At 39.8% G+C, this 26,347-nt stretch overlaps 1 protein-coding gene across 1 annotated transcript in view; it reads left to right on the top strand.

Annotated features, from left to right (window-relative positions):
• LOC142012127 (bifunctional heparan sulfate N-deacetylase/N-sulfotransferase 3) overlaps nucleotides 1-26,347 on the top strand; it is a 101,116-nt gene that overhangs the window by 53,053 nt on the left and 21,716 nt on the right. The window contains exons 5-6 of the mRNA XM_074991957.1: nucleotides 2,246-2,374; nucleotides 22,035-22,217. Coding sequence (XP_074848058.1) covers nucleotides 2,246-2,374; nucleotides 22,035-22,217 — 312 coding nt within the window. The remainder of the gene's footprint in view (nucleotides 1-2,245; nucleotides 2,375-22,034; nucleotides 22,218-26,347) is intronic.

Raw genomic sequence — 26,347 nt, 5'->3', positions numbered from 1 at the left:
ACTGGCTGGGGTGCAAAGCCCTGCCAGTACTTCAGCCCCAGGGAACTGGCTGGGGCACTGGGTTCAGGGAATATCAGCAGCCCAGGGGCTGGCGGAACTCTGCCAGGGTGCAGAGCTCCGCCAACAGCCCCAGGGTTGGAGGCCAGCTGGGGCCGAGGAAACTCCAGCAGCCCTAGGCCAGGAGAAGGCTGCCACGCTAGGGTGGGAAGCTGGCAGCTCCAGAGCCGAAGGAATGCCAGCAGCTTCAGCCCCAAAGAGCCAGCTGGGACTGGGGCAGAAAGCGGCATGTTTGTGCCAGATATCTGAGAGATCTGGTTGAATGAGTACTGGATAAGAGCATTTACTGTAATCTTGAAAAAATTTGCCACAGAAAGGTATGAGTCAGATACAAGCACAGTTTTTTCCTTGTAAGAAATTTGCATAGTAGGTGTCAGATTTAAGAAGTCTGAGTCTATATTCCAGAAAACATTGGGTTGAACCTCTGTAGTCTGGAGCTGTCTATTCTAGCAAAATCCAGTATGATTTTGGTTAGCTAGATGTCCGCTTATCATGGGTGTGGCCAAGTTTTCTGTAGTCCCAGAGTTTGTTTAGTCACCAGTCCTGGCTCTTGGTGTTCTGTGCTGTTGTTTAGCTCTAATTTACCTTAAATGTCTTCCAAGGGCCCAGTAATCAGTGGAAGTGTTAAGAATGCTGCTAGATAATATTGACCTCCCATGGTTTGGCAACTGCTCTGGTTTGACACCAGTCCTGAGGGTGCCGGACTGGAGAAGTTCAATCTGTATTTGATAAGCGCTGTGATTTCAAATTTAGGTCCGTATTTTTAAAGGCATCTAAAAATATTGTCCTTAGATGGTCAGCCTTAAGATGAAAAGCACATATGTATGATTGAAAACCACCCATTTTGAAGTTGAGTAAACAAGAAAACATGTCAAAAGTGTTTCTGTTGTAAAAAGTGAATGCATTAAATAGCATCACCTTCCTCAAAGGGCGTTGTTAGCATCACTTCACTGCTGTGTGCTTAGAATCATACGTTTGTTATAATAATTAAAAATTAGTCTATATAACTTTTTACTACCATTTAATATTTTAGAGCTGTTGCAGCTCGAAGAGAGTGAGCTAGATTATCTTGCAATGTATGTATCACATCATCAACAAATACAACTACATTTGAATGTAGAATCATTATTGTCTTGTGAGCAAGGAAGAGCTAATCTCACTTTCAAATTCTGCACTGAGTTTGCAGAGCTGGCACATAACAAGCCTGCTGTTAAGAAGAAGCTGAACAGCTCTGAACAACAGTAAATACCAAACACACCAAACTGTTTTTATAAAATCACATTTTAGATATTGACTTCACTTTATGAGCTAGAACAGTTTTGGTGATCAGCCTTAAAATATAGTTAGATTATATATCAACTACATAAAGAAGGTTGGTTTATTTTGTTTTGGTTTTCGTTTTGTTTTGGTTTTTGAGACTCTGAATTACATGTGGATTTTTGACAGTATAGTAAACCCGCCAGTTACGTGGGGGTTGCACTCTTGCAACCCCCCATGTAACTGAAATTTTTGTGCAAGTCAGCGGGGGAGAGGGAACCAGGCTGCAGTCTGGTTCTTGGCTTCCCTGGGCTTGCAGGAGCAAGGAAGCTGACCTTGGCTCCCAGAGTAGCAGGGAGCTGGGAACCAGGGGGCAACCTGGTTCCTGTCTCCTTGCTGCTTGTGGGATCTGGGAGACTGACCAGCTCATTGCTGGTCAGTTTCCAGGTTCCACTAGTGCTGGGCAGCGGGAACCAGGCTGCTGTTTGGTTCTCAGCTCCCCTCTGCTTGCGGGACCAATAGGGCTGGTCAGTTTACTGGCTGCTTCTCCCTGCCTTCCTACTTGCAGCTGGGAGAAGGCAGTGGGAAGGGGCCATACAGCAGCTTCACTATAATAAATGACTTGTAGCTTCACTATATAAATGACTTGTAGCTTCACTATAATATAATAGTCACTTTTTTCTGTGTTTGTTTAAAAATGTGTTATACACCGATATGTCAATGTTAGGTTACCCAGGACTTTGATGAATTGTCAGTCTAACTCCTGACTTCAGTGAAAGGTGAAATGCTGAATCTCTATAACAGTTTTACGACAGAATGTAAATGGTGCAGTTACAAAAGTTCATCTGCATTAAATTTATTAGTTTACAAAAGAAATTAAAGTGATTTTATTTTGAAAGATTTTTCTGTATTATCCTGTTTTTTCATACAGGTCCTTCCTAGGCAAACCTGTGGTCTGTTCACTCACACAATTTTCTATAAGGAGTATCCTGGGGGTCCAAAAGAGCTAGACAAGAGTATCCAGGGAGGGGAGTTGTTTTTCACAGTTGTTCTCAATCCTGTAAGTATTACAATCTGCTTTTGAACTGATTCGCAAAAATGCTATTCATGTGCTGATCAGCGAGGTCTGTCAAGTAATATTTGATCTGTCCCAGGTAGAAGTGGTCTCCTGTTCCTTATCTAACATGTTTGAGCTCTGAAACTGTGCAGATACCTGCTCAGATTTAATAATTTCATGCTGGCTTCTCTTTTGTCTAGTTTATAGCTAATGTGGTCGCTAAACCTAAGTTTTTTGCCTTTTTTGTTTTGCTTTTCTTTGATTTCTTTTAGATTAAGCAATAATTAGGATTCAGTTTCTAAAAATATTGAAGCACTGAGAATTCTTGTTATGAAAGCTGTAACATATACTATAGGTAAAGTCAGTAAGCATAAATATCCTACATTTGAGGCTTCTGAGTTATAAATGTTAGAATGTTTACTTGTTTGGGAAAGTCACAAATCCGTGACTTTTCTAACGCTTTTGGTGAATTGCTCATTTACTGGTTCTTAGGCACAGTTCACTGTACTTCAAAGTAAAGTTCCAGGGAAATGGACCACACGATGAATCTGTTTAGTGTATTTACCATCTTATTTATCCCTGCTGGAGAAAAAAAAATTTGAACAGCTAAATTCAATTAAGTGGCAGAATATTGACGGGTAGCATAATATAGTATACTTTTGAAATAGCTTGAATCAGGTCAGATTTATCAAGAATTTACATGAGATGCCTATCTTGCAATTGTTAGGTAAATTTTGGTCCCAAGGTCAAGATGAACTTGAATTAAAAGAGAAAGTATTATTAAAAGCTAGGTTGCGTTTGCAATACATAAATAACATTTGGTGTGATTGGTTTACACTGACACTTAAGCACTAAGGCTGGGATTTTCAAAGGAGCTTTAAAAAGTGGGACATGTATTTCCTTTAGATCATTTGAGTAGCTCAGCCTAAATATTACTGTGCCCTCATTCAAGACATAAAACATAAGTGGGAGTTTGGAGGAAAGAAATTATCTGTAAGCAACTTTGGGGAACAATTTTTTTTCAACACTTAAATTCTTTTGCACTTCAACTTTTTATTGTTTGAGGGTTTGAGTTTTTTTTATGTTCAGAGGTCACACTATCAATGTAAGGAAAAAAAAAAGCTTCAGTCTCCCTAGTACAGCCTGCAGGAGTCATTCTTATCTTCAGATGAAGCAGTGGCATCAGATACAAATAAATTATCTACTATCAGGTCAGATAAATTAATGAGATGAGATTGGGACACCACTTTTGGTGGGAGACTTTGGTCAAACTCTGGGTGCTTCAGGACATAGCTGCAACTCTTCCAAGGGGTGCAGTGGGGCTCAAGCACCACTCTGTTTTGTCAGGCTATGCAACAGAGCTTCTCAAGGGTACTGCATTAGCTCAACAAACAGGACTGGAGGAAAAATATGCCGCACCAAAAATTGGGGTCAAGTAGCGAACTATACTCCAGGATTAAAGAGAGGTGTGGACACCAGTGGCTCGTCTTTCAAACTCTTGGGTTTGGTGGTCTTACCATTAGCCAGTTAGGAAAAGTTACATGACATGGCCACTTCTGCTTCACTTCTCTAGGCCTTTCTCAGCTGCATGGCAGTGGGCTGATGTTGTCAGCACTCTTCTACTAGAAAATCTGCGGTTGTTATCCATTCTTCTTCTTCTATGTAGTATTTAAAAGCCCTTCATTACTCCCATCTAAGTAAGCATGCAGCTGCATGTGCACAGATGGGGGGCATTTGATTTAAAAAGCAAAATCTGGATTTTGTATACATTACTTGACATCTTCCCTAGCACTAATGCTCTGCAATGTTGCGTAGGAGATCTTTTAGTCCTAATCCTGCCAGCTCATTCCCCGTGATTTAAATTAATACAGCAACACCATGCTAGCCTTTGCTGTATACTTATCAGGTCTCTGAAACAAAGTCAGGATGACACTGTGTTGTGTTTGGATGTGACACTCTGAGGAAACAGACCATAAAATATATGTTTTTTTACTTTACTACTCTGTAGCTGCCATTCCATTGCAAATAGAACCTCATTCTGCAATTCTGGCTGCATTCTCTCCCATTGTTTGTTAATATTATTTCCCTCTATTCCAATTGTCTCTGGAAAAAAAGACTGTATATGAGAAATGTGTTGTTATTGTGGGTTACATTTTAAAGCTGAGACTTTAACTGTACAAAATTAAAGAAATTCAAAATTAAGACTTCCCCGCTCTCTGAACTGTGCTTCCTTTTGTGTTTTGTTCTTTTTTATTTTTATTTGAGTTATTGTAGCATGTAGAGACTGCAATTGGAGATCAGGGCCCCCTTGTGACAGGCACCGTACACAAACATAATACAAATCTAGTCTTCGCCCCAAAGAGCTTACAGTCTCTGTATATTGCAGTGCAGTTCCTTATGTGTAAAATAGATAAACTGGTGGAAAAGGCAACAAAACCAGTGAAACCTCCAGGGCTATTAGTGTAACATCTAAATGTTTCAGCCTGCCTGCCTTGCTGTTCTGATTGAAAGTATAATAATGTCTTTATAGTCTTCCACTGCATGATTGCTCAAGTCTAAGCAAGGTAATGTATTATTCAGCATACAGTACAATATAAAATAACTGGAGTTACATGCACTCTTTTTTTGTAATTGCATATACACACAAATAGCGTGCCAAAATTTTACCATGACAAATTGCAGGTATAGATTTAGGCTTGCCTTTGAAAAGGTAGATAAGTTGTAAATACTTATTTTAAAATAGTTCCAGAAGAAGTTAGCCTTTGGACTGATGGATAACTAATTTGTGAAAAGTAGGCATGTGATATGTATTTTTAATATTGTTCAATGTATTTATATCTTAAATTGCATGTCTAACAAAAATGTTTTATTTGTGCAAATAGTAGACACTTCAAAAGGTAAAGTAGATATTTTCATATATTTCAGTGATCATAACATGTCATGTTGAATTTCATAAACTCAGGTACTTACAATAAAGTAGTTTTGGGTTTATTTTTGAGGAAATAATCATAATATATTCATCCTAATGCAGGAAACAAATCTTGGTAGGAATTCTCTTTGTGTCACTTCTCCATAGATACAAAGAGTATCAAGGAACCATTACGTTGTCAAGAAAATAAATAAATATTTATACAGTTCACAGAAAGAAAATTGAATAAGGTGAATTTAAAATTAAAATTAAGTCCTCACTATAATAAGGCTGTTGGTTTAGCTTAGACTATTAACATTATGCAAATGTGTGGGGGTTGTTTGCTTTTTGTGACTTAAGTTTATGAACCTATATTTCTGTTGGAACTGCAAAAGAGTACTTTGCATTCAATCAGTCCCTATAAAAATCAGCCCTAGAATATTCTTAGGGGTCTAGTCATGTCACAGCTTTTCACCACAGAGGCTTTCCTTCCTGTGAAAGTCTGGAAATGAACACAAGCACAGGATGGACCACAAAAACCAGTACCATATGTGAATCTGTAAGCTTTTGACATGAGAATCTGTGTTAGTGCTGTTTTCCCAGGCCATTCTCAATTCACTCACCCTGCAGGAAATCCTGCCTTGACAACATTCTGTGCTGCATATATTTTATGCAGGACACAGGAGATAACGTACCACAGCGGTTAATCATGTGGTCTGCAAATGTCTGTATTTCTTTGGTATGGATTTTAAGTCCCTAGACTGTTGATAGAGGCTATGTCTATGCTAGACATAGCAGTCAACTGCTGATACGTGATTTTAGCTATGCCGATTGCATAGCTAAAATCAACTTATCAGTGGTCAATTTCAATGGCTCTCTCTATGAAAGAAGATTGATTGAGAGTGTTTCTTCTGTCAACCATCCTTAATCCTCTCCACTCGCAAGGAGTTCTGTAGTTGACTTTCATCCTGGAAAGCACCATTTCGCACATGTGTGAAACAAAACCCTGGAAGATCAACCTTGAGTGGGTCAATCATCCACGGCAGTATAGACATAGGCTGAGGTGGTTTCATGGTGTCTGTAGAACCAGGTTGGCTGCAAGGCCTTTATGTTTAAAAAGAACTGAATTTTTGAATGCTACCTACTTGTGATAGAAGATGAAGTAGTTTTATAACTCACTGACAACTTTTTAACGATACTTTGCATTTCTGCTGTTGAAGATCTTAAAGGGCAAGATCATTAAGATCAATGGACTTGGGTCAGTTTACAGCAGATGAGGATCTAACAGAGTGTTTCATAAAAATAATGGATCAATCCTCACTACCATCCTGTATTGTTAAAAATATGAATATAATTTTTCTCATTTTGCCCATCAGAAAACTGAGGGTCACAGAGATTATATGACTTGCCGAAAGCCGCAGGGCAGAACTAGGACAAGACCTCAGATCTTATGATTTTTATTCTCCCTTATATGTAAAACAAATGTGATGTCAGTATCATCAGTCATCTGTCCAGCTCCAAACTCTAGTCATCGAACTCTTGCTTCTGAAGTTAACTGCTATTTCATCTCCTCTTTCTCCTTTTATGTGCCAGTGGCTCCAGTTGGGGCTACATAGATTGATTGGCTCCTTCTCTTTGTTTTCAGCTGCTTAAATAGGTTTACAAGCATTATTCCCTGTAAACTGTGTGTTCGTGTGGCCACTCAGCAGAGATTCAGGTTCTGCCTAGATGATTAGCAGGTACGTTGGTGTTTCTCCTGGTGGTGCGTATTCACATGTGCATCAGTGCACATAACAAAATTTATTCTGCACATGGGTGGGAAAAAATTCATACATGGATGAAAAAGATTAGAGGGAAAATTGTTTGTAACCCGTTTCTTAAAAAGAAGATCCATGATTCTGTGGAACCAGCTGGGAGCAGGAGTAGAGGCAAGCATAATATGACTTGCAAGTTTTCAGTCCACAAAGTACTATGTAAGAACCAATAGTGAAATGTGAATATACTGAGCATATCAAAAATGGCTGAATTCAAATGCTGTTTGCCCTCTACGTCTAAGTAGCCAAGCAATAAACATTTAAGGATTCATCCTGAACCGTTTTCTCCTCATAAAGCAAGGTAACACTCACCAAAAGTGCCCTTGTTAATTAACATTAATTTAAATAAGAATGTTTTTAAATCTGAAATAATTCAATAAAGTCTAAATAGATTAGTGCAGTTTCTAGGCATACTGTATCTGGAATGGCATCAAAATATTACAGTTAAAAATGCTAAAATTGTTAGACCCTTCAGTGAAAGCTTGAGTTGTCCATCTTTGACTGAATTAATAAATGATTATTCTGGATTAGTAGAAACAGGTTTCTGTTCAGTGCCTCAAAGAATGAAATGATACCAATCTCCTAAGAGTATCTTGTGAAGGATGGAATAAAAAGTGAGCATTAAGTTTTGAATTATATATAACCATCAGGTAGATATAGTATAGTGCCATCAGCGGTATAATTTTTGTAGGATTTACTAATAAAACATGACAAGAAGACACTATTACTAGCCGTCAGCCAGTTTGAGAGTAATTGGATCCAAGGGCCGAGCAGAATTGAGCATACAAATGCACCTCTGATACAAATCTATGTGAACATTTTTCTATCTCCTGCTGTTTGTTTCTCTTGCTCACATACGAAACACTGTGGCTATTATGGACATATACCCATGCTACTAACTTACGTCCATCAAAGTCAGTGCTTTTATAGGCAAATGGAGCAATATGACAAAACTGCTTGTGTATATATGAAGTGGTGGAGTTTAAACTGAGAGACCACCTACTGTAGATTTTCAGGATCAAACCAAATGAATTCCTCGAAGCTGATGCTGATGCTGTATTACACACCAAGGGAACATTCCTATCAGCCTCTCTTGAAATTGCCAGTCCTGCTCACGGAGCTATACAGATTGATAATGCACTTCATTGATCTTGAGTACCAATGACCTGCATCAGAAGAGATCTCCAAGTACTGTGAAGAGCTGTCATCCTGCCTTACTGGACACCAACTGAAAGCCCACCTTCATTTGACGACTTCAGTGCAGCCACTCATCAAATAATTCTGGACACATAAAGGAGTCAGGAGCTGAGATGTGTGAATCTGATCCATGTCCACCCTGGTTGGTGGATGAGAAACATGAACCTTCGTGGTTGAGATAAACAGTGTCTTATTCAGAGACAGAATCTTCCCATCCTCCTTCAAACACACAGTTGTCTAACACTTGAGAAACTCAGCCTGGATATATTGGTTCTAGCTAACTAACACCCAGTGTCAAAACTCCCATTGCTGAGCAAACTTGCAGAGAAGCTAGCCAAAGGCCAACTACAAGCAAATTAAACTGATGCTAATTAGCTACATCTAGTACAATCAGGATTTAGGCAAAGCCATGTAGCTGAAACCACATCAGTGGCACTGATCAATGATCTATTTGAGTAGACAACTAGGTTTCTCCTTCTGGACTTCTCTGTAGTTTTGATGCTGCTGACTGTGAAATACCATTATCTTGCCTGAGAGAGATGTCAGAAGTCCAAGGTAATGAACTAAAATCATTTGAGTCCTTCCTGAATGGATACACCTAATGAGTAGTAATGGGAAACTGCACTTCCACCATTTGGACATTTCATTTATAGAGTCCCATGAGGATCAGTTCTCTCTCCAGTCCTTTTCAACATCTGCAAGCAGCTACACTAGGTGACTTGGTCAGACGACATGGACTCAAGCACCAAAAACGTACATGTGACACACAATTGTACCTTTACCACATATGCCCAGACCACTGCAACCAAAATGGCCCAGTGCTTGGGTAAGATCAGCTCGTGAATGAAGAAAAGCGGATTGAGGCGGAACATGAGCAGAACAGAGGTTAGGCAGAGAAGAGCATTTTGAAAGGTTTGCTGCCATGCTGTAGCCTCCTTGCATTGGAAATACACACCCACAGTCAGTCAAGTCAGTCTGTAGCTTTTGAACACTTCTGGATTACTTACTGCTAGTAAGCTCCTGCCTAACAGCCTGTACAAGCAAAGCGTTTTGTCATCTTCCATTGGCAAAGAGGATCCATCCTATTCTGTTGGTCTGTTATTCATGCCTTCATCATTTCTCAGCAAGGTAATATATCTGGGCAGGAAACCTTTAGAGTTCAGGAAACTCCAAATGGTACAGAACATCCTCTGGGAAACAAAGACTACCATAAGCACAACAACCTGTACTCCCTACTCTGGTTTCTCATTAAATATCAAATCAAGTTCAAGGTCACAATCACTGTCTTAAGTCCATGGCTTGGGTTTACGGTAGCTGAAAGACAACCTAAAACTCTGGGATGAAAACAGTAGTCAATAACTTTGGCACAACAGAGCTCTCTACACTAAGGGTAATATCAGTCTGTATGAGAGAACTTCGCAGGGGCTGGTTCGAATGTGGAATGAACTCCTCCAAGAACTAAGAATCATCACAGACCTCTTCACTTTGTTTCAATTGCAAGGCATATATATTTGACTTTGCCTTCTCTAACATAAACATGCGGCAGTATGTATATTTTAAAAACTCCTTAACCTGAAGGAAGGCAATCCTCTGCTACACCTGGGGAAAAGGTAAGAGAACCAGCAATACAAAAAGGATGTGAATTCACATTGCTTAATGAGCTGCTGGAAGATATTCAGGTACTATGGTGGTGACAACAGTTTAAGAACATTGTTGAACTCTTTGTATTTTCTGTAATAAATATATGGGCTTCTGTGCTGCCTATAGCAACTGTTGCCTGATTAAGTACCCAAATTAAAGTGGAGACTTAATGAGCAACTTGCTTGTATAAAGGGCCTGATGGTGGCTACAGAGTGGCAGAAAAATGTGTTCCATAGTGCTCATTTATCTTCCAGCAGTACCATTAACTTCCCTGCTTGCTGGGCTCCTCGCCATTCTGCATAGTGGTTCAGTGTGGTTTATTGGTCTTCATCTGGTTACAAAGTGCAGTAAACTCTTTCCTATCAAGCATTCTCTCATTCAGAACTCTCAAACAACCAGCATGTTAACTATCAGTAAATTTTAGTTACGTTTCCATAAGTACAGTACACTCATCCCTCCCTATAAGAGCACAATTGGTTCCCAAATTTTTGCTCATAGGCAAAAACTCATAAAAGCGACACTAAATTCCCATTAAAATACATGTAAAAGTCTCCAGTTCGTTCCAAGTGCTTGTAACTTGACAAACCAGTCGAGTTTAGGAATTTTTCTGATGTATTTGAATAGTTCAGCACCAGAAATAGGATGCAGTGTATGTATGTAGAGCAGGGATTCCCAACCTATGGGTCCCGTTAAATTTGTTAAGGGTTGCCAGCTGGGCAGTTTCCAGCTGCCTGTGGCTGTTAAAGAAGCCATTTGCAGTTTCTTAATACTGCTGCCTCAGGCAGCTATCTATCAGTAGCGATAACTGCTGGAGATGTCAGCTATCTCTATCACAAGGGATAGAAACTACCTTATGCCTAGGTGCTGAAACCTTAACACTTGAGTTAGTTGTGGGGATCAGGAGGGCTGGGGGAGCCACCAATTCTAGCAGCCCCGGTGAAGAAGCTGTGGGAGGAGGAGGAGTGTTGAAGGCTGGGGCTCTTGAGGGATGTGGAGCGCGGGGGCTGTCTAAGACTGGGGGTGCAAAGTTGGGGTTAGTTTGGGGCTGCTGGAGGGGTTAAGCCTTCGGGCAGTTTGGAGCTGCTGGGGGGCTCTAAGGCTGGGGGTAGTTTGTGGGTGCTGTGGGGGGAACTAAGGCTGAAGGTGGTTCATGGCTGCTGGGCAGTTTAAGGCTGGAGGCAGTCTGGGACTGTGGGGGGCAGTTAAAACCTGGCCAAGGGTGAGGTCTGCGGGACGGGCGCTTGGAGGGGGGTCTAATACAATAAATGCCAGAGTTACCCAGGGGTTCCTGCAACCCTTGCATAACTCGAATTTTCCTGCAAGGGGAGTGGAGCCAGGAACCACCAGGTCTGGTCAGTTTCCTGGCTCCCAGAGTGGCAGGAGCTGGGAACCGGGGTCAGGCTGGTTCCAGTCTCCCCATGGTTTGCAGGGCCGGGAAACTGATCAGCTCATGGCCGGTCAGTTTCACATTCCCGCCACTGCAGGGGAAGGAACCAGGCTAAGAGCCTTCTCCCTCTCTTCCCCCAGCTGACGGACTGTCAGACAGCTGCATCTCTGAGGGAAGGGAGGGGGGAGGATCCAGCTGCAGATCTCCCTGCCCCCAGCCAGGGACCCCACAGCTGGAGCTGACCCAGCCGCAGAGCTGCAGGTCGTCCGGCCTCTCAGCCAGGAACCCTGCTCATATAAGCGGGGGAAGTTCACTCATATAGTGAATAAAGGTAGGTATATCTGTTCCTCGTTTTAGTGAGTACTGATAAGTAAAATACTCATTAAACGAGGGATGAGTGTATAGTGAAAGTAAATATGGATAAATACAGTTTAAGGTTACAGAGTACACTACTGCTGTTGTTGGTGAATAAAGTACTCTGCACACGTTTGTTAGTTTCTTAATATCTAATCTTGTTTTGTGTTAATGTTATGCATTGGTAGGCAAAACCTCTCTATTTTCCAGAATATTTGAATATCTGGCAACCTCCTAGTCCCAGGGCTGCCAGATATGAAAGAGTTTACTCTAGCTGTTGTGGGCTTCTGTTGGTATCCCAGTAATGAGAGAATGGTAAGAGAGAGATTTCAAAGTATTTACTACGTATATGTACATCTGTACATTAAAATGTGCATTGGAATAGATTCTAATCCAACAGAGAAATTGATAGCGGGTCTAGTTTTGCGTTATTGAATTCAATGGGAGTTTTGTCATTGCCTTCAGTGGAGCTGGAAGATATATGCTTATTCATTATGCTTTTAAGATGTTGGGATGCCTAAGGAGCAGACTGTAGAATAACACTGAAGAGATTTTAATTGCGTTATGTAAGAAGTAGTACGTCTCATCCGGAATACTATTAGTAGTATAGGTCAATCTCAAAAAGGTTATTGCAGAATTAGAAGCAAGAGAATAAAAATGGTGACAATAATGACTGTGGTCATGGGAAAAAAATTAATTTGGAGAGAGATTGAAAAGGGTTGGATTGCTTATCTAAGAAAGGAGATGAATACTAGGGAACTTGATAAAAGTATATCTAATGGTGAATGGTCTAGAAAGGTAGATCAGAAGATTCTGTTTTCCTTGTCTCATAATCTAAGAACAAGAGGCTATTCAGTTAAATTAAAAAGTGGAAAATTCAGAAAGGAAAAAGGGAAATAATTTATTTTCATACAGCAGTTAGCAAGTCCCAAAAATGGATTGGTGATTTAGAGGGATGACGGGCATTGTCAAATTTATAATAGCTAGTGCTAACAAAAATATAGATTACATATCGTGATTACAGTTTGAAGCCAATCTCTAATTCTCAGGAATTCATCTAAAACCTTCATGGAGGGCAGACTATTCCACATCAATTCAGTGTAGAAATAAATTCTAAATTAAAACGTGTATTTCCTCAGCAGATGACACTTATTGAATGTGCTATATTCATCTGTGTCAGTTTCTCACCAACAGTTCAGAATTTATTGTAAGACAAGAGCTTATTTCAGTTTTTGAATTTATTTGGTTTACTTTCTAAACCGTGAAATCAGCAGGGGAACCTGACAGAAATAATTATTCTAAAATGTGAGCCATTTATGAGGCCCAATGGTCTTAGTGTAAAACTATGAAGTTCAAAAATGACAAAATCTAGAAAAAGAGCAAATGGTCTCATTTCTCATAGATATCACTGAGAGTTGGGGGCTCACTGATTTCCAGAAAGCATTTTGCACATGGCAAGATTGGCCCTAAAATAACTACTACATAGTAATTCATGCTGTTGTGGCTAGATACCACTCCAGAGCTTTGTCATCCCATAAGATGTTCATCAGTCCTACCTCAAGAAATTGTGGCTCAGGAAATCCTTTTAGCTCTCTCTGTTACCCTTCCCTGACCCCCCAAAAGAAGTATACCACATGCATTTATATGCGCTTCATTGGAAAGACATTAAATCTGTCTGGATATAAGGGACAGAGTGAAAAAGGCACTCTGGAAGTGCACCCCAGTGAAAGCACTGAACTGATAGACGTCCCTGCATTGAAAAGAATTTATTGCATATATGTGTTCTGAATATTGTTATAGCACAAAAGATGCAAGAAGCAACACTGTCAGTCGCTTATGCCCCCGTCTTATTCACCTTCAATAGCTATAATTTTCTGTGCCTCGAACTCTAAGTATTATTTTTCCTCATTGTCCACCTTTACCCTAATCTAGTAAGTGGAACTATTATTAAGCTAATTGATTTGCAACAAGGGAGAAATTACCATATTGAATACAGAAAATGTGACACTGTGCCAGTGGATCCTGCCATTTCTTAGTATGAGTCACGGGTCTCATTAGACATAGAACCACTGAGCCGGATATACAAGTAAAGGGCATTCAAGGTCAGATCTTCCAGTTCATTAACTAGTTTGTGCAATACCCATGAACTAGAATGTACCTGTTAGGCATGGCCCACTTCAGTACACCTCTTCCTACACTCCTTTATGGCACACAATCTGCTCCCTGCAAATTGATTCTACTCTGTATACCAGTCCCTCTCAACAGATGGTGAGGAAGAAGGATGGGAAATAACCTCACCTCCAATCCATCCCTTCCTGCCCATTTTGAAATTCCTTGTGCTTCCAACAAAGCTTATGGAAGCATTTCTGGACTCTCAGGAGTTTAGGAACAGAAATTCTACTTGGATCTTACAGTGGGAAACTGCAACAGATGAGTTAATTGACTTATCCAAGCTCACAGAAGGTAAGTATAGCTCAGTATAAAACTCAGATTTCCTGATGCTCAGTCCTGTTCTCCATTCACTGGACCAGATATGTAACTGTATTTTTAATAAATGTTGCATGGTTCTAGTAGGGTTTGTGGAGAAGATATTTCACTGAGCATTAAACCAAATGGAACTATTTCTTTACAAATAGGCAAGTCTGTGGCAGCTGTGAGACAAGGCTGTGCAGCTTTTGCCACACATCTCAAAAAGGAATGTCTTTTAACAAATTTAAATATATAATACACACACACACACAAGTGTAGACTGGAACGTAATTCATTATTCTGTCATTTTGTGAATTTAGTAGAGCAAGAACAGCTGTTATTGAGGCTCTGAGTACCTGAAACTGAATTCTTCTGAGAAATGTGGAGACAATATCAGAACTGCAAACACGGTCTACACAGTGCAAAATTAATTGGAAAATAGGTAATCTGAGAGTTAGACATACACTTGTGGCCTGTAAACATTTGTTCAGCAGATAAAATAACAGCAGTATATTAAACTTGTAAAGTATCTGCTTGTAGCACCTATCAGATATAGACTAATTAATCTTCAATCATATATTAAAGTGCTGAATTTGCTGTATTGAATTATAAACCCTTAATTCTGCCCTAGACATAGATACGCAACATAAGGAGTGAATTTGAGGGTAAAATTGTTCCCATGACAAAAATATGTTAATGAATAGCATGACAATAAGAAGAGTCTATTAAAGTTGAATTTCTCAAAGTTAGTTTCCATTAGTCAATTGTAAATATGAAAGCAGAGCCTACTCCAGGAAACATATGCACTTATCAACCTTTTCCTTTATGGCTAATCTGGTCTCAGGTCCAAAAGGTAAATATAATAATTTTGCACTGCAGTTTACTTGTTCTTTGTTCCTGTGTTACAGTTACTTAACTAACTGCAGTTATATCCAACAGTCCTGTATGTAACTCCGGATGAAGTCAGTGGGAGTCAGGAGGGAAGAATGGTGTGGCCAAAACTAGACCTATGCAAAATATTGTATCAAAATCTGAATATGCTCGAACTGAGTTTGAGATTGGTATGATTTACAGCCTGGAAGTGATGATGTTTGCACAGTGAGGTGATCCATACGCACTCCACTCCAGTATTCTTTCCCAAGCCAGCCAGACTCTATCCTTCTGTCCCCATCAGTTATCCGTAATGATGAAACAAGCTCCAGAAGCACTACTCCCCCCAACCACCACTTATATGGGTGAGCCTGGTAAACTTTTCTCCTATTCCAGTGGTCCTTGGTATGGTCCCTTTCCGGAGAGAGGGGATGATTGAGTCAAGAAAGTGAAAACAGGGGTACAGAAGGTTAACGTGGTTTCTTATTGTTAATAGATATGACAATATTGTTTTGAATTAATAAAATCTCTACTTTAAAATCAAGTTTCTCTTTCTCTGGAAGCATGGGTTTTTAGTGTGTTCACTTTCTCTAAGTTACCTGCAAATATGTATTATTTGTTCTTTGCACCTAAATTACATCATTTGAGTTCATCTTTTTCTTGTGTATGTCGTTTCATAGTAGAGACCCGATCACAATATAAATGATAATTATTGACCTGCAATCTGTTGCACCCAGCTGGGAAGAAATGTTGTAACAAAGTTATTTCCATCACAATAAAGCAAGGCAGAATTACATTCAAAAAGATAAAAGCTGTATCTTTTGAATGCTTGTCCTGTTTCCCTTCACTTCTTCAGCACCAAGCTGAAGCCAAAAGGGCCTTCTGATCAGCTTCCTTGAGGGTTTGGAAGAAGAGAAGAACAGAGAGAGGTCATTTGCCACTCTTAGTCTGTGGGGGAAAAAAGAAAAGGGAGATACTGACAGGAAGCCAAAAGGAGCTGATTATACAGCTATCCAGAGGGCTCTGTGGAGAAATTGAATGGAGGAGAGCACCTTTGCCACTGTGATTCGGAGAGGGTTGGGAGCAAGAAAGGAGTTGCTGCCCAGAGGCCAGGTTTAGTCCCAAACTGTCATTTTAAAGATTGTCTCTATTCCGTTTCAGTCCCCTCATGAAGGATATAGATCCCATGGAGAGGGTGCAGTGAAATGTGACCGAGATGATAGTGTTTTATTTTTATGAAGAGGGGTTAAGAAGGGTGAACCTGCCTGTACTGAAATGCAAAAAATGCTGAGATGCCGTAGGAGGGCTTGCTGGGCAGCTAATCCCTTTTCAGCACAGGTGTGGGGGAAGGCAGGAGTAGGAAATAGTCTTGGCTCAGCCCTTCAGCATACCAGTCTGTGCAGCTGGGCGGGTGTGAAAGAAAATGTAAGCTACCAGAAAGGAAAGTGCACATCACGGCAGCAAGTGGGGAGAGCAGGAACCAGAGTGTCACTCTCAAACATGGTCACAAAAGTGCTGTGGATAACATTCAGAAAATGTCTTCAGTGTAGAAGAAAGTTCCCTCGCAGGAATGCAGACGTGGCATATCTGGTTCTGTTCTCTCTCTGTCTCCTAGAAGTACTTGATGAATATCAGGTTTGTTCTCAGGGAAATGAGTGTGGATGCCTGTCCACTGTTATACTTCAGTTATTTATGGCTGACAGAATGGCCTCCAGGGACCTTTTTGTGGATGGATGTAGCCTGGGCAACTCACAGATTGCTCTGCCCTGACTCTTAGCAAACCCCAGTATGGGGGAGATGCAGTTGTCATTCCTTAATTCCCGAGTTCTGAGGAGCACTCAGGTCAGATATGCTGGTGTTTTGAGACCTAGGTCAGTATTTTTCCTTTATTTTCAATGTAGCACAAGATGGAGTCATTGTTTTACATTTTCTGAAATATTTAGGGCCTTATCCTACAATAAGTAGGACTGGTGGTATCTTTGATATGCACATGAAGAACACCTGTACAAGGGGGGGAAAAATATTGTTTACATTTTCCCTGAAAGAAAATATCAGGTAATTTGTAATATGTTGGATTTAGTGTAGAAGCAAAGAAGCTATCTCCTGGTATATAAAGATATATTCTGTATCATGTATTGGATAACAACAAATACAGCTTTCTGTAAAGTCTTCATCTGAGTTTTAAACTGGTATTTGATCATTTTTCTTTTGTAAATATTTACTCACAAAGCCTTTATAGTGTAAGGAGTGGTGTCAAAACAAAAGTTGACATCTCTGACATTTTTTCCTCTCATTGACAGTGCTTCGTATATTGAAGATGATTTATTATGATCTATTCAGTTCATTTTTTTTAAACTGCATTCTATTACATTCTTAAAATTATAGTGATATTCCCTTCAGGGAAAGAAAAATACATATTTTCCTTGAACTAATAACCTTTTCAAGTTCTCTTCCTTTTTTCTTCCAGTGCGGTGCTGCAGTTGTTGACAGGTTAGGAATTTCCAGGAGATGAACTGACATTATAAATGTCAGAGGTCGGTACAGGTGTAGGAAAAGGAGAAACTGCCAAGACAGCAAGCTAATATCTTTGTGGAAACATTCCAATTATATCTTTGTTCAGCGCAACAGTCTTGTTGCTCGTCTGCTCGTGCTTTCAGAACTAGAAATAAAAAAGGAAATTTGAAAAGGTTACACAATTGACAAAACTGTAATATGTCTTGCCTAAAGGTAATATTGCCATCTATTTAAAAACTTACTGTCCTAGTTTAAAAAGGAGATTATGTCCTAATAAATTATCTCCAAGAGTAACTCTTTATTCTTCTGGAGTAGCACAGAAGAAGACCCCAGGCTTGTGTTACAAGGCAAGAGGTGTCACAAAATGACACTAATTAAACAAACGTTCAGTGAAGCAATGCATTCACTCATTACAAATGTTGCATAATGTTAAGGTAGAAAATTTACAGAATGAGAAATGCTAAGCTTTAAACATAGTTTGTCTTTTGAAACTACAGCTCTTTAAAATACTTTGAGACCAAAACAGTGCAAGGTCAACTTCTTACAACGTAGACCTCAAGTTATCTCCCTCCCACTTTTATTTTTTAATTTAAATTTTAAATTCTTTCATGCAAAAGCAGTAATGTTCATTTCTGAAGCGTTTTTGGAGTTATTCACAGGGAATGTCTTTTGTTAAAAGGAAGACTCATGGCAAGCTTCACTGTCAGTAGAACAGAAATGAAGCAGAAGCAGACATAGCCATTTTTAAAACTCAAGTGTGCTAAATTTCTCATAGTTGCAAGGTTGTAGAAATTGGCTCTGGTTTCTCAAATGAGTGGGAGTTTCACTCTTCTAAAGGGCACAGAATTGCAAGTTATTCTGGGAGCACAAGGCAGATTTCATACGTGAAAAACATTTTTCACACTGTGAAAAACATTTTTCACACTGTGAAAATGAAATGTCTTGCTAATGGAGCTCCAATTTTGCAACCCTTACTCATAGGAGTGCTTTTAGTGGCCCTAGGCTTTGTCTGTCTGTGTGTTTCTACTGTGCTTCTGAACATGGTGTTTGGACACCCAGTATTGTACCTCCTGTTTGAGTGCATCTTCTGTTGACCTCAGTAGGTAAATTCTGTGTACAGACCTGATCTTGTAACTCCTTGTCCACAAGCATAGTCTTTATTCAGACAGTCCCACAGATATAGACCCTCTGTATGTGATCCTACAAGATTATGGAATATCAAGAAGTCTCGTAGCACCTTGTAGACTAACAGATAATTTGGAGCATAAGCTTTCATGGGCAAAGACCCGCTTCATCAGATGAAGTGGGTCTTTGCCCACAAAAGCTTTTGCTCCAAATTATCTGTTAGTCTATAAGGTGCCACGAGACTTTGTTGTTCTCGAAGCTACAGGCTAACACAGCTACCTCTCTGATACTTGTCACCATATAAGATTATGGGCACTCCCTGTGAGCAGTCCCTCTTAAATCTTGTAGACTAGAGCACTCTCGGTTCCCAGTGACCTCAGCTTAGAATAGTCATCTGAGTGACAGTTGAATGATCAAGCTGTAGGAAAGCAAAATAGGGGCAGACTTATCAATGCATACAGAATCAAATGCAAGTTTTTCTAGCAAATATTTCCTATATAATTATTTACAAATTTTTTGATTTGCTGACGGAAGAATTTCCTCCTATTTCTACATATAATTTGACTGTGCTCATTGTTTGAGGAAATACCTCCAATTAGCCATTGGAGATTGTCAAAGGAGTCACATCAAATAATTGTTTTTGAGAATTTAGGCCGCTTAATTGGCCTGTCTGCCCTCAAAGACCTTGCAGTTTCCAAAACTATTAATCTCTTATTTTACCTGACACCATTAGCATGGTAGGGTGCTTTACAGCAACCTAGGAAGATGAGTTGTTTACTGTAATTATGTACATCTTAAATAGTATCATTTTGATCATAGTATTTATAACACTAGAGGTCTGATATTCTCTTGTTCTCTGAGTACTCTTTCCTTTAAGATAACTTTCCATTTTTTGTTTTTCTAGCCCCTACTGCATGTATGTTTCACAGGAAGAACAACTTGTGCGTGCTGTTCTTACAATGCTATTCCTGTTGCTATCTGCACTGCTATAACAAAGATGCTGTGAATACAGTATTGTGCAATATGTTAAAAGTATGGACCACATTCTCATGCTAATTGTCTGGCTATGCCAAAAGAAGGAGAGGAACCAATCAGTATGGCTGTGGCCACACGTGGCTAATACTTCGAAATGGTCATGCTAACAGCAAATCGAAGAATACTAATGAGGCACTGTAATGCATATGCAGTGCCTCATTAGCATGCTGCCAGCCACGGTACTTTGAAAGGACAGGAATTCAGCTGATAGGAATAAGGGTATTTCGAAATCTGCAGTGTCCTTTTGAAAAGGACCCCCATGCAGCCAAGCCGCACATGATCAAAAGCGGCCCTTTCAAAGGGCCAGGGCTGGCACCGTGCTAATGAGGTGCTGAATATTCATTTGTGCCTCATTAGTATTCTTCGATTTGGCTGTTAGCATGGTCATTTCGAAGTTTTAGCTAAGTGTGGCCACAGCCTATGTGTTTAAGCAGGCCACTACTTTATTATTAGATATGTGAGACTACCTGGCAGATAACATGTAAAAGGCAGGTAACCCTGCCTCGTTTTCATTTATAATTAACCAGGGGAGGGTGGTGCCTTAACTAGCCTCCACTCCTTTTCCACCCACCTTCAGTAGATGCATTGCCTGGAGCTTACAATCCCTGGTGGGGAGCTTCAGCCAACTTCCCTCCCTTTCCATCCAGATCCCTTCAGCAGCTCTGTTGCCAGGACCTTATGAACCACCCTCCTTATAGGACAGGAAAGGTGGACTGTAATGCTGGGAGGTTGTCTCCATGCCATATCAGTATAGAAGTCCTCAACTATTCCCTGCTCAATTACTGAGCACCTCTCCATTAAATTCTTTCCTCACAACATTTACTTGTTACTGTAGGTCTTCTTTTCTACAGTACCTGCACTGAACATCCACGATACACTTAAATGAGTTGTGACACATGGCCTTCTGCTCATCGTGGCCTTCACGAACAGGGACCCATCCAAATCTGCTCTGAGGAAGGTGGAAAAAAACAACCTCACTAAGGCTACGACTACACTACAGCAATCCTTCAAAAGAATTTTGAGATGTGTTCTTTGGATTTCTGATCAAAAGAGCACATTTTATGTGTAGACAAAGTTCCTTCCCACCCCTGTTCAATGGGGTGGCTAGTGTAATGCACACAGCAGAGAGAGCCAATAATGTGGTGTATTTACCAGAAAAATAGGGGTGGGGGGGTATGCTGCTGATTATGCTCCTTGAATAAGAGGGGAGGGTCTCAGCACAGGCTGACCTTTTAAAACCCCTCATTTCTGGGTAACTAGAGTCAGCCACCACACTGGCCCCCTTTCCAGCAGTTTTATGTCTCTCTCTCTCTCTCTCTTCTGACTGGTCAGCCAGCCAGCCAGACAACACCCCAGCTGGAGACACAAGGTTGTGCCCCAATCCACAAATGGTCCCTTTGATTTCACGAAGTCCATTTGAAGTTAAAAGTTCTGTTTAGCAAGACTGGTCAGAGACACTCTTCCTAGATGAACAAAATTATTGAATGTTCTAAATCAGCATTTCCCAAACTGTGTCCCGTGTGATGTGAATAAGCATTCCGTTAAAAAAAAAAAATTGATACTAGTGATATGTTTCCTTCTAAAATATTAAATATGAGCTTGTGTGTATCAAAAATACTAAGGTATTTGAATAGTACTTAGATTGTAGGTATATTAATATTTAGAACACATTCATAATAGTATACTTATTATTATGTAACTTGTACCAAAACAATCATTCAGTTCGGGTTGTGTTGGCACTACTTGTGTTCAGAGAAATCATGTGATGCTGCACCTGATATGAGGATCCAACTCTCTAGCTTTGTTCCTAATATTAAGTGGATTTGTGATCAAAAGATGCAAAAACACTCTTCCCATTAAAAAAAAACTGTCATGTTACTTATTTTTGTTTTCCAGTAGTTTACTGTAAAAACAACAAATTTATAAATCACAAAATGTAAAACTGTTTACCTAATTTGTCTTGTTTCATTTTTGTAAAAATGTTTTTAAGCTTTAGGGATTGCTGATTGAACTCCTATCACAAGGACATTAATTGGTCATTCAAATTGTATTCTATTATTATTTTTTGTGCTTTGTAAAATAAAAGACATCTAAAAACACTAACTCTTTAAAATCAACTTTTAAGCATTATGTGTAGTAATTTTTCAGTATGAAACCCTCCACCCACCATGGTGGCATATATGTGTTTTGGTCAATATATTTCAAGACGAAAAGTGTTCCGTGGCCAACTTAGTTTGGGAAACGCTGTTCTAAATAGAAGTAGCATTCAAAACAAACTTCCACATGGCTGTACTGCCATCTGGTGACACAGTAAGAGACCATGTAATTCATTTTATTTGATTTTTAAAGATCAGCATTTTTATGACCCATTTGTCCAACTATGGGAATGATCGCCTGGGATTGTACACCTTTGTGAATCTGGCCAACTTTGTTCAGAGCTATACCAACTTGAAACTGCAAACTCTGCCTCCAGTCCAGTTGGCTCACAAGTACTTTGAACTCTTTCCTGAGCAAAAGGACCCTCTCTGGCAGGTAAGATTGTAAAAGAAGCGATGGGCGGAAAATATTTTGTCGTCTTTGTTAATAATTTCTGTTTTATCTTCCCATCAGACAAAATATTAAGTATTAATATTTTCATAAATCACCTACTGCATCTTAAATATTAAAGTAATTATTTCTCATATCATTAGCAGGTTCTTAATCTGCATACAAAAATAGGAAACAATTTAAAGATGATGGGGATTTCTCATTTTATTTGGCTGAACCAGTTTTTTACAAATACAGTGAAGTTTATTCTGTAATTTCTTCCATATCTTGCTACAAAATGATCCAACAGGAATGAAGCAATTTAAGCAATATTTTAAAAAAATAATATTTTACCATGAAGGAAATTGTATTTCTTGCCATGTGCAGTAGCAGAGGAGTTTATCTAGCCTACTCAATGGAGACCTGAGTAAGGCTCATTGTTGCCTAGATACTATTATGACTGGCATATTAGAAATAGACTAAAAAATAATTAACAATAAGAATGGGAACTGGCCATGGAAGAAATTTACCAACACTGGGCCCAAATTGTTGATGGTATCAACTCCACTGACTTATTTACCCTTTATTTAAAAGTGAACAAACTGAAAATATCAAGTATGTGAATACCAGCTTAATCCACAGTCTGAACTGTACCTGGAACTGACACACACTCATCAAATTCCATGATCGTTACTCTATGGTCACTGAAGATACAGAGGAACAATTGATGGAATGAGTGAACCTTGCAGCATTGTTTGTGCACAAAATCAGTGAAAGTTTAATTATTCTAGGTGTAATATTTTTCTTTAATGTTGATCTAATATTACACATTAAAACAAAAGCTGCCCAAATACTGCATCAAATTGTCTCTGAATGTTCATTCTCACAAATTAATTCACATTCAGCGTGTCCATACCCCTTTTTAATTGACTTGACATGAATACTCCTAGGCTACAAAAACAACAGGAAGTCCTGTGGCATCTTATAGACTAACAGATATTTTGGAACATAAGCTTTCGTGGGCAAAGACCAGCTTCATCAGATGCATCTGACAAAGCGGGTCTTTGCCCATGAAAGCTTATGCTCCAAATATCTGTTCGTTCATAAGGTGCCACAGGACTTCTTGTTGTTTTTGAAGATACAGACTAACTCACTGACCATAGGCACCAGTTACACTACAGATATGTGTCAACAAAAGTCACTGTTGGAAGTTTTGTCAGGAAATATCTTCCATCAACAGCTTGAAATTCACACTGCTGTTAATTAGTTGCATAAAACACCTAATCAAAGAAGAAAAACAATGCCATGTGAGTTATGTAGCGCACTGAGCATGCAGTTCAAAAATTTGCATTGTAGTGTAACTGAATGAACTGCTGATTAAGAACTGTTTATTGAAAAATGGCAAATTTTAATAAAAAGTGCTGACAACGTTGCTGTTTGTTTGCATACAATTCACATAAATATAATCAAGTTTCTTACCTCTGTTTTAAACCATTTGAGCTAAACTCTTCCATCAACCTCCCTTTCTCAACAAAACAGCAGCAACATTATGCTTCATGGATGCGAGGCAGAACGCTGCCAGCAAAAGTGCTGACAAAACATTTTTTGTAGTACTGTCCCACCTCCAGTCTGACAGCCCCAGTGCTCTTAAGGAGGATGAAAGGCTCAGGGAAGAGAGCAGCCATTGGAAGTTCAGGGAAACCATCCCATAGTTGGGACCCTCCTTCCAAAGGACGTTACAGTATCCTCTCGCACTGAGGATACCTCTCCGGGGGAGGGAACGCCAGTTGTTAGGAAAAGGCAGGTGTTAGGAGTGGGTGATGCGATTGTTTGAAACACAGATAGCTGGGTTTGCGATGACTGGCAGAACCATATGGTGACTTGACTTGCCTGCCTGTTGCAAAGCTTGTGGCTCTCTTGAGGCATCTACATAAACTAATGAGTAGTGCTGGGGAGGAGCCGGTGGTCGTAGTACATGTTGGTAGCAATGACGTAGGAAAGGGTAGGAGAGACGTCCTGGAGGCCAAATTTAGGTTGCTAGGAAAGAGACTGAAATCCAGGACCTCTAAGGTGGTATTCTCAGAAATGCTTCCTGTTCCATGCGCAGGGCCAGGTAGGCAAGCAGAACTTCAGAGTCTCAATGCGTGGGTGAGACAATGGTGTAGGGAGGAGGGGTTTAGATTTGTTAGGAACTGGGGACTCTTTTGGGAGTGGGCGAGGCTATACAGGAAGAAAGGGCTCCACCTAAATCAAAGGGGATCCAGACTGCTGGCACTAAACATTAAAAAGGTCATAGAGCAATTTGGAACTAAGAGATAGGAGAAAGCCAATTGGTGCAGAGCAGCACGTGGATCGGACAGAAACTCCTCTTAGAGGAGAGTCCATCGATAGAGATACTTTAGGCTTTAGTAAAAAAGAGAGGAGGGGATATATCAAACAATGGGCTAGATCAGACGATCGTGTATAAAAGAATCTAATACAGCTGGGATGGGAAGACAAATAAGCAGAGGCAAATCTTTAAAATAGTTCTACATAAATGCTAGAAGTCTGACTAATAAGATGGGAGAATTAGAGTACCTTATATTAAAGGAGGAAATTGACATAATAAGCCTCATGGAAACGTGGTGGAATGAAGACAATGTATGGGACACAATCATACCAGGGTATAAAATATATTGGAAGGATAGAATGGGCCATGTGGGTGGCAAAGTGGCAATGTATGTGAAAGATAATGTAGAATCAAATGAAATACAAATTTTAAATGAATCAGAATGTTCCCTAGAATCACTATGGATAATAATTCCAAGCTCTACTAAGAATATAGCAGTAGGGATATATTATCGACCGCCTGATCAGAACAGCGATAGTGATGTTGAAATGCTAAGGGAGATTAGAGAGGCTACCAAAATAAAACTCAGTATTAAGGGCGGATTTCAGTAATCCCCGTATTGACTGGGTACATGTCACATCAGGATGAAATGCAGAAATAAGATTTCTCAATGTTGTTAGTGACTGCTTCTTGGAGCAGATGGTACGGGAACCCACAAGGGGAGGGGCAGTTCTCGATTTAGTACTGAGTGGAGTGCAGGGTCTGGTCCATGAGGTCACTATTATAGGACCGCTTGGGAATAATGATTGTAATGTAATAACATTTAATATTCCTGTGGTGGGAAGAACACCTCAGCAGTCCAATACTCTGGCATTTAATTTCAAAAGGGGGAATTATGCAAAAATGAGGAGGTTAGTTAAACAGAAATTAAAAGCCAGAGTGACTAGAACAAAAACCCTGCAAGCTGTAAGGAAGCTTCTCAAAGACGCTATAATAGAGGCCCAACTAAATGTATACCCCAAATTAAAAGACATACTAAGAGACTGAAAAAAGAGCCACTGTAGGTTAACACCCATGTAAAACAAGCAGTGAGGGATAACAAGGCATCTTTCAAAAGGTGGAAGGCAAATCCTAGTGAGGTAAATAGAAAGGAACATAAACACTACCAAATTAAGTGTAAAACTGTAATAAGGAAAGCCAAAAAAGATTTTGAGGAACAACTAGCCAAAAGCTCAAAAAATAATGAAATGTTTTTTAAATACATTAGAAGCAGGAAGCCAGCTAAAAAACCAGTGGGTCCCCTAGATGATACAAGTTCAAAAGGAGCAATCAAGGACAATAAAGTCATTGCGGAGAGATTAAATGATTTCTTTGCTTCAGTCTTCACGTCTGAGCATGTTGGGGAGATTCCCAAACCTGCACCGGTTTTTGTGGGAAATGAAACTCAGGAACTGTCCTGGAGTGAAGCGTCATTAGAGGAGGTTTTGGAACAAATAGAGTAACAATGTTAACAAATCACTGGGACCGGATGGCATTCATCCAAGGGTTCTGAAAGAACTCAAATGGGAAATTGCAGAGCCATTAACACTAGTTTGTAACCTGTCCTTTGGATCAGCTTCCATATCTAATGACTGGACAATAGCTAATGTGACACCAATATTTAAAAAGGGCTCCAGAGGTGACCCTGGCAATTACAGATTGGTAAATTTAATGTCAGTTCTGGGAAAACTAGTTGAAGCAATAGTACAGAATAAAATTGTCAGGCATGTAGAAGAACATAATTTGATGGGCAAAAGCCAACATGGTT

This window comes from Carettochelys insculpta, chromosome 4 (genome assembly GCF_033958435.1).
Source record: "Carettochelys insculpta isolate YL-2023 chromosome 4, ASM3395843v1, whole genome shotgun sequence".
NCBI lineage: Eukaryota > Metazoa > Chordata > Testudines > Carettochelyidae > Carettochelys > Carettochelys insculpta.
The sequence above is the reverse complement of the archived record's forward strand: the minus strand, read 5'-3'. Positions and strand labels throughout refer to the sequence as shown.